We start from the raw sequence: 8,650 nt of genomic DNA, 5'->3' as shown, positions 1-8,650 counted from the left end.
TGTTAGGCTCTGTTTTCTCCAAAAAAGGAGATGCCTCCCCAGTCCCAGGTGCCCATGGGCCTTCTTCATCCAGTTTTTCACATTTGCTGGCTTACAGAGGCTGACAGCTTAGACCCACACCGATACAGGCCAAATGCCAATGAAAGTTTTAGCTTCTGCCTCCTTCCGTTGTCAGGTTTAGATTCCCAACATCTTCACTTACGGGAACATTCACCCATTCCTCCTTTCATTCAGCACGTATTTAAGGGCATGCGGTCATACCTTGTTTTATGGCACCACACTTTCATAGTGCTTCGCATATGCTGCAATTTTTTTTTTTTGGAAATTCTCATCAATTTTACACTTTTCCATTATTATTATATCTGTTATGGTGATCTGTTATCAGTGAGCTTTGATATTATGACTGCACTTGTTTTGTTGTTCTTTAGTGTTTTAGGTATTTTTTGTTTTTTATTTTGTGGGTACACAGTAGGTGTATATTCTTACGGGGTACATGAGATGTTTTGATACAGGCATGCCATGCGTAATAATCACATCATAGAAAATAGGGTCTCCATCCCCTCAAACATTTATCCTTGTGTTACAAACAATCCGTTTACACTCTTTTAGTTTTTTTTTAATGTACAATTAAGTTATTATTGACTATAATCACCCTGTTGTGTGAAATCATTTTGGGGGTAACAAGAACTGCACCCATAGACGATGACAAACTTAATAGATGAATGTTGTGTGTGTTCTGACTGCTCCATGGATGAGCTCTTCCCTGCCTCTCTTCCTTTTCTTGGGCCTCCCTATTTCCTGAGACACAGCAATACTGAAATTAGGACAGTGAACAACCCTACAATGGCCGCTAAGTGTTCAAATGAAAGGAAGAGTCACATGTCTCTCGCTTTAAATCAGAAGCTAGAAATGGCTAAGCTTAGTGAGGAAGGCATGCTGAAAGCCAAGACAGGCTGAAAGCTCCGCCTCTTGCACCAAACAGCCAAGCTGTGAATGCAAAGGAAAAGTTCTTGAAGGAAATAATAGTACATACTGCAAAGGAAAAGTTCTTGAAGAAAATAGTAATACTAATACTCCAGTGAACACAAGAATAAGAAAGCAAAACTGCCTTATTGCTCAAATAGAGAAGGTTTGTGTGGTCTGGACACAAGATGAAACCAGCCACAACATTCCCTTAAGCCAAAGTCTAATTCAGAGCAAGACCAGAACTCTCTTCAAGTCCGTGAAAGCTGAGAGAAGTGAAGACGCTGCAGAAGAAAGGTGTGAAGCTAGCAGAGGTTGGTTCATGAGGTTTAAGGAAAGAAGCTGTCTCCATAACATTAAAGTGCAAGGTGAAGCAGCAAACCCTGATGAGGAAGCTGAAGCAAGATATCCAGAAGATCTAGCTAAGGACACTGATGAAGGTGGCTACACTAAGCAGCAGATTTTCAATATGGATAAACTAGCCTTCTATTGGATGAGATGCCATCTAGGACTTTCATACCTAGGGAGGATTGACTTCAACTTTGAAGAAGTTCTACTGTGGGTAAAATGCTGTCCAATAGCATCACATACTACAGAGAAATCTTTCATGAAAGGGAGAGCTAATTGATGTGGCAAATTTCATTGTCGTCTTCTTTTAAGAAACTGCCACAGCCACTCCATCCTTCAGCAACCACCACCTTGATCAGCCAGCAGCCATCAACACCGAGGCAAGACCCTCCCTCCACCAGTAAAAAGAGTGTGACTCACTGAAGGCTCAGAAGATTGTTAGCATTTTTAACAATGACTTGTTTTAAAATTAAGGTATGTACATTTTTAGACATAATGCTACGGCACACTTAGTAGACTACAGTATAGTGAAAACGTAATTTTATGCACTATGAAATAAAAAAAAAAGTGTGTGACTCTCTTTATCGCAGTGATCTGAAACTGAACCTGCAATATATCTGAAGTATACTTGTATTGGGTATCAGGCATTGAGCTGAGTAAGATATGATCCCAGGTTATCACAGATAGAATTGCTTGAGCACCTTTCACGTCATCAGGCTTTCTAGATTTAATTTAACGCCTCCAAACAATTTATGAACTCTGACTTTTTATTTCCATCTTATGGACTAGGAATCTGGAATTGAGAAAATCTGGAAGACTTGCCCCAAGTCACATGGTTTTTTATATGGATGACAACTCCAGTCTGTGTCTCTGGAAGTCATGTCTAACATCTCATCTAGAGCTGGGTGAGCTCCTCAGCCCAGCCTGCACCCAGGCTTGTCTGTGGTCCATGCCACACACCCAGTCCCCACACCTGAACATAGCCAGGGAAGCCAGAGGTGTTATTCCCGAATTGTGTTTCCTCTTACCAGATCTCTTGTTAATCTTCTCAGAGGTATTTGGTTTTCCTGGAGGGCACAGCTGTTTCCCATGGTTTTGTGGGTCAGATGCTTCTGGCACTCCCTTCCAATCATTTCCTTCTTCTGCTGGCTTCTTGGGCATGATCTTTATAATGTGAAGGTCACAGAAAAACAGTATCAGTGACATTTCTATAGTGCTTTAGAGCTTACAAAGCATCTTCACATGCATTACCTTAATCAATGTTCTCAACGCTGGGAGAGTCACACTTGCCTAAATTAGGAAAAACCTGGGAGATTAGAAGGGAAATGAACAGCCTAAGTGAATGGGGTTTCCAGGGATAGAATGCTTATCTTCACATTCTTTTAAGACTGGCATTCTTGCAAACAGCAAAAGTCTCCATGTAATTGAGAGTTTGGTATACAGAAGATTTGGAGAAAAATAGCATTCTAAGAATTCACAAGGTCTACACAGGGAAGAGCTTCAATAAAATACAAGGGATCCCATATAAGCTTTTAGAAAGCTGCTGGGAGAGTAAATGTAAAAACATAGAGAGGCAACAAAACACTGCTGAGAAAGATGGTGTGGGGAGATGAATAAAGGGAAGTGAGAGGGAAAGAAATGATTTCCTGAAATTAATCTAGGCAGCAAAGAAAGCAGTACCAGATATGGCATAGCACCCTACTGAGCCACCAACATTGAAAGTGGAATTCAGTGAGGTGGTACCCATACCAATTCTGGTTGCATTGGGATGTGTCACTGACCAACAATCTTACGCTACCTTTTTTTTTTTTTTTTTTCTTTGACACAGAGTCTCGCTCTGTCACCAGGCTTGAGTGCAGTGGCATGATCTCGGCTCCCTGCAACATCTCAGCTCCCTGCAACATCCGGCTCCTGTGTTTAAGCCATTCTCCTGCCACAGCCTCCAGAGTATCTGGGACTAGAGGCAGGTGCTACCACACCCTGCTAAGTTTTGTATTTTCAGTAGAGACGAGGTTTCACCATGTTGGCCAGGACGGTCTCGATCATGACCTCGTGATCTGCCTGCCTCGGCCTCCTAAAGTGCTGGGATTACAGTCGTGAGCCACCGCGCCCAGTCCTTAAGCTACTTTTTATTCAGCTCCCTCACTTATGAAATAGTGAACAATACATGTAAAATAGGCTAAAGGAAAGTCCTCTCTGAGCTTGTAAACACTGTTTAAATGTAATAATAATAACAATTAATATCTTTCTGGATCCTTCTTTGAATTCGGTCTCTGCACTGGCAACCCAACTCCCAGATCCCTTTACCCTCTAAACCAGAGTTGAATTTGCACTTGTGGGATCACTCATTCAGGGGCCTCCGAGGGATCCCCTGGGCTGGGACTGGGGCTTCCCGGATGCCTCAGGTACAGACAAGGCCCTCAAGGAGCTCACAGTAGGGAGGGGTCAACAGTCAAAGGGACTCTTAGGCCATGTGAGTGGCCCCAGTTACAGAGCAGAGGCCAGCTGGTCCTTCCTGTTGTGAGAGTGGGTGTCTCAATGGAAGCACCAGCAGGCCCTATGGGGTAAAGCCCTAGTGAACAACATCTGAACTTCATAAACAAATACAAATGTGAATGAGCTTTAAATGGCTTGGAGTTCTGGATTAGACTACCGCTGCCACTGTGCCCCAGGAAATTCTTTAACATCTCTGTACCCCAATAGCCTCATTTTATTATTATGTTGCTGACAACTAGGATCTAAAACATGAACTATGATTCTTTGCTTCTATTGCATGGACCACGAATCTGGAGCTCAGAGAACTTAGAAGATTTGCGCCAAGTTACACGGCTTTTGTATGGATGACAACCGAAGTGTGTGACTCATTATTATTTGGAGATAATAACAGAAACAATGTCATAGAGATCTTCTTAAGGATTAAATAAATTAATCCATGTGAACTGCTTAAAATAGTATCTGGCATCACTATGAAAACAAAAGAAGTATTAAGGATCACAACTCTTAGTGTTATCAAGCTGTTGATGCTACATCAGTTGTTGTGATAGACATGGGGAGAAGGAGGCAAGAAGGGCATTTTTGATATTCCCCCACTCTTACCAGTGTTCACATCTGTGGAGGGACAAAGGTTCTCTGGTCCTTCAGATTTGAGAGATATTCACCTTTGGGAAGATTCCTTGGAGCCTGCTGAAAGTCATCTGAGGACGTTCAACTGAAAGAGAATACATCAGAATTTTTCTTTGTTGGTAAAGATTTCCAAACTCTAGAGAGACTTCTGTCGCTTGAGTGCATTCTGCAGCAGAGGGTTATGAGCCCACTCATGGTTGAGGAGTTGAGATTTGCTTCTGAATTATGTTTAGTCATGGTTGGTGCATTCGTCTGTGGCATCAACTCAGGATTTTCTATCTCATGGTTTATCAAATGGGGGTTAAACCCCATCACAGTGTCATCTTATATAATTACATATCTTTTGCTTTTGCCCAATTAATTACATTGATTGATTGGGAATCTGAACTGTATCCACTCAAGATGTACAATTGAAATTGTACACTTGAAATGGGTGACTCTTATGGTATGTGAATTAAGCTGTTAAATGTGTGATGAACCATGGATGATTTAGTCCAGTGGTTCTGAAATATTTTCAGTATAAAGACACTCCTTTAATGTCAAAAACTTGGCAGATACTCAAGCACTGGCTTTTCAGACCTCTTATAGTGATGGTGGGAGATCGTAGAACCTGGCCTGTTTTGTTGGGGAATAATAGGTCTATTAGAGACGGTTTGGATATTCTGACCTTGTCTTATAATTGTGTTGCCAGAGCAGAAGGGCCAGTAAACACATACGTCCTCTTTATATTCCTGAAATGTACAAAGCTCTCTACCCAGTAACCTGTCTTTTTTTCACCCTATGTTATCTCTGCTCACTGAGAAGTGGGAAAGCTCTCTGTGTGTTGGATGAGAGATCACTCTTTCAAACTCTCTTCCAAGCTCATCAGGGAGAATCGAGGTTGGTTGGGAATGAGAAGACTATTTGGTTTTGACAACATACAGAAAAACAGCGATCTTTATTACGTAATGTGTTCATCACCCGCACTCCTAAGATACTTATCCAATACCTATATGCTGTTAATGAGACAAACTCTGGAAGTTTTTGGCGGATCCATAGTTTCAATAGTTTCTTTCTTTCTTTTTTTTTTTTTTTCACTTGTAACACTTTCTGAACTGTCCTTTGATTCATTAACAGTGCTTAGAAGAACAATACGTGCTTTAAAAAAGAAATATTTCAAACACACAGAAAAGTATAGGGAATAATATTGAGTTCAGTCGGGTCTCAACATTACCACATAGCTATGTTAGGTCTGATTTATTTATTCAGAATATTAGAAATACCACAAACAGGCCGGGTGTGGTAGCTCACACTTGTAATCCCAGCACTTTGGTAGGCTGAGGCAGGTGGATCACCCGAGGTCAGGAAGTTTGAGACCAGCCTGGCCAACGTGGTGAAACCCCAACTCTATCAAAAATTTAAAAATCAGCTGGGTGTGGGGGTGCATACCTGTAACCCCAGCTACTTGGGAGGCTGAGGCAGGAGAATCACTTGAACCCAGGAGGTGAAAGTTGGAGTAAGCTGAGATTGCCTTATTGCACTCCAACCTGGGTGACAAGAGCTAAACTCCATCTCAAAAACAAAAACAAACAAAACACACTATCAAGAAGTCACGGCTGTAGCTATCTGTGCAGCACTCACCAATCGCTGCACTCCCTCCTCCACTTACAGCCAGTCACCTTAATTTGATGACTTTTTATTCACATTTATGTTTCTATACGTTTACCATTTACTTATTTTCCATAAAAATATATATTCTTGTTTTGCATGTTTTAAAATTTTATATGAATGGCCTCTGTAGTTAACTTTCTGTATGCATTTTTTTTTTTCACTAAGCCCTGATGTGTATAAGGGAACAAATGTCTGAGGATCTTTCCCAGGTAGCTGAGCTGAAAAGCAGCTGGGCTTGAGGAGACCCTTTCCAGCCCCTTCCCATCTACTCACCCTGATTCCCGTGGTTACGATCATTATCAGAATCATTCCCCTGGAAGTCTGTGGCCCGTTTATTATGAATGAAAGGTGAGAGGGTGACCTTGAAACATAGAAAGAAGCAAAGCATTTATTGCTTAAGAGAGAAGCTTAGGCCTGGAACGGTGGCTCACATCTATAGTACCAGCAATTTGGGAGGCTGAGGTGGGAGGATTGCTTGAGGCCAGGAATTCAAGGCTGCAGTGAGCTATGATTGCACTACTGCACTCTAGGCTAGGTGACAGACTGAGACTCTGACTCAAAAAAAAGAGAGAGAGAGAGACAAACTGAGAGAAGGAAGGTGGGGGTGGGGAGCGGTGGGGGGATGCCTGGGATGCCACAGAGACAGTTGGGCTCATCAGAACAGATGCCTAAGGGAGAGAAACGTGCAGGATCCAGGTATGAGCTCCACTGTGGCCAGTCCCTGCCCTCAGCCCTGACAGGATACAGAAGAGCAGAACACCCAGAAGCTGCCTTGTGACTTTTCCCTGAACAAAGGAAAATGTGGGGTACTTTCTGCAGCCTAAGAAGTAGCCAAAGCAGGGAAAGGGATGCTCATGTGTCCCCAGACTTGTACCTAGAACTTTCTGTTACCTAGTTTAGTCATGGCCTCATACTTTCTCTTCTTATACACATAGATGATTTTATCTGAGGTTTTCATCTTTTCCCACTCTTTCTTAGAGAAGTATTTGGCAATATCATCAAAGGCCTAGAAAAAAAAAACAAAGAAATTCTGGCAGTGTCTCAGCTAGGCATGTCTGCCATTCAGCTGGAGCCGCTTCCTGTGTGCTGGGTCTGGGAAGTGGAGATGATAATCCGTCCTGGTTGATGCCATGGCTAACTGAGACAACATCGGGGACCTACCCTAGCTTCTCCCCTGCCACACAGTAGGGCTTTAATGCTGCTGGCTGACTCTCTTCCCGCCTTCCAGAATGGACTGAGAGTCACCAAATGAAACGCAAGGTCACAGACTTGTCTCCAGGATGCTAGGTGATGACAGAGTGAGGGTGGGGGGCTCCCAATGCTCCAGATCTCCCCCTGCTCCTTGTCTCCAGTATCTCTGTTCACCCCTCCTCAGAAACCTGGTCACCCCACACTGTCCCCTGGGTCACTACTCTGCCCCCTCCAGGTCACCTTTTGTATCTTCTCTGGTGTTTGAGCATCATCCCTAGCTCTCTTTGCACAGTCTTCGTCTCTGTTCATGGCACCGGGAGCAGTCTGACCTGCAAGAGAAACTGCCTGAGTCTTTCCAGCCGCAGGACCTTTGGTCCTGTGGAGGGAGAAATCTGTAACGGCCAGCCACACTCAGTCACCTGTAATCAGGTGCTGCATTTCTCCATCCGGGGCTTATCTGTCCGTGAGTAAGGGGAGAAGTCAGATGAAAACAGGGAACCAGGGGTCTCTGGGAGAAGTATTGATTGGGGATAACAGATTTCCTATGGGCAAAGCAGCCTTGAGTCTTTAGGAGGGGATTGGCTACTCTTGTTAGTAGTTTCCCTAGAGCTAGGTTTACCCTGAAAGCTGTGCAGACCCTTGTTGTGGAGGTAGGGATGTGACTGTGTAATTGTATTGAGTGGGGACGTTCTGACACTGCCACTCAATAAATAAAGGAAGAGAAGTGAGTCCCAGAGATAACATGGTCTCTCTGGTGATGGATCTGATCAGGCAGAGGGATGGGAGGTTCTGTTCTGTTGAAGAGAATTGAGCATGACTACTATGAATGGATTTAGAGGCTATTACTAGGTGATTTGTAAATTATTAGAATGAAGAGAGCTAGAATTTCTGAGATTAAAAGAGCCCGCCAACACTTAGAGAGAATGTGGGATGTTTCAAGATGTAACAATCAACCAGGAGTGGTGGTTTACGCCTATAATCCCAGCACATTGGCCAATCCTCCCACCTTGATCTCAGGAGTTCGAGCATGCACCACTCCGCCCCCACTAATATTTTTATTTTTGTTTTTTAAGTAGAGACGGTTTTGCTATGTTGACAAGTTGGTCTTGACCTCCTGGGCTCAAGCGATACTCCCGCCTTGGCTTTGGGACTACAGGCATGCACCACCTTGCCTTTTGCTATATTTCCCAGGCTGGTCTTGACCTCCTGGGCTCACTCAATGATTTGAACCCGGGAAGCAGAGGTTGCAGAAAGCTGACATTACAGCAGTGCACTCCAGCTTGGGCGACAGAGCAAGATTGTCAAATAAATAAATAAATGGGAGAAAAAGAAAGAAAGAAAGAAAGAAAGAAAGAAAGAAAGAAAGAAAGAAAGA

The 8,650-nt window shown here is 43.2% G+C and overlaps 1 protein-coding gene across 1 annotated transcript in view; it reads right to left on the bottom strand.

Annotated features, from left to right (window-relative positions):
- Positions 1–658: 658 nt before the first annotated feature.
- Positions 659–8,650, bottom strand: part of LOC111535298 (protein SSX7-like) — a gene marked incomplete at its 3' end in the record, with an annotated part of 10,827 nt that continues 2,835 nt past the window's right edge. Inside the window, exons 2-7 of the mRNA XM_026448714.1 lie at positions 7,516–7,604; positions 6,976–7,090; positions 6,358–6,453; positions 4,470–4,519; positions 2,340–2,475; positions 659–798 (exon numbers count right to left, since the gene is read on the bottom strand). Of these exons, the coding sequence (XP_026304499.1) occupies positions 659–798; positions 2,340–2,475; positions 4,470–4,519; positions 6,358–6,453; positions 6,976–7,090; positions 7,516–7,604 (626 nt within the window). The remainder of the gene's footprint in view (positions 799–2,339; positions 2,476–4,469; positions 4,520–6,357; positions 6,454–6,975; positions 7,091–7,515; positions 7,605–8,650) is intronic.

Source organism: Piliocolobus tephrosceles, unplaced genomic scaffold, assembly GCF_002776525.5.
Source record: "Piliocolobus tephrosceles isolate RC106 unplaced genomic scaffold, ASM277652v3 unscaffolded_420, whole genome shotgun sequence".
NCBI lineage: Eukaryota > Metazoa > Chordata > Mammalia > Primates > Cercopithecidae > Piliocolobus > Piliocolobus tephrosceles.
The sequence above is the reverse complement of the archived record's forward strand: the minus strand, read 5'-3'. Positions and strand labels throughout refer to the sequence as shown.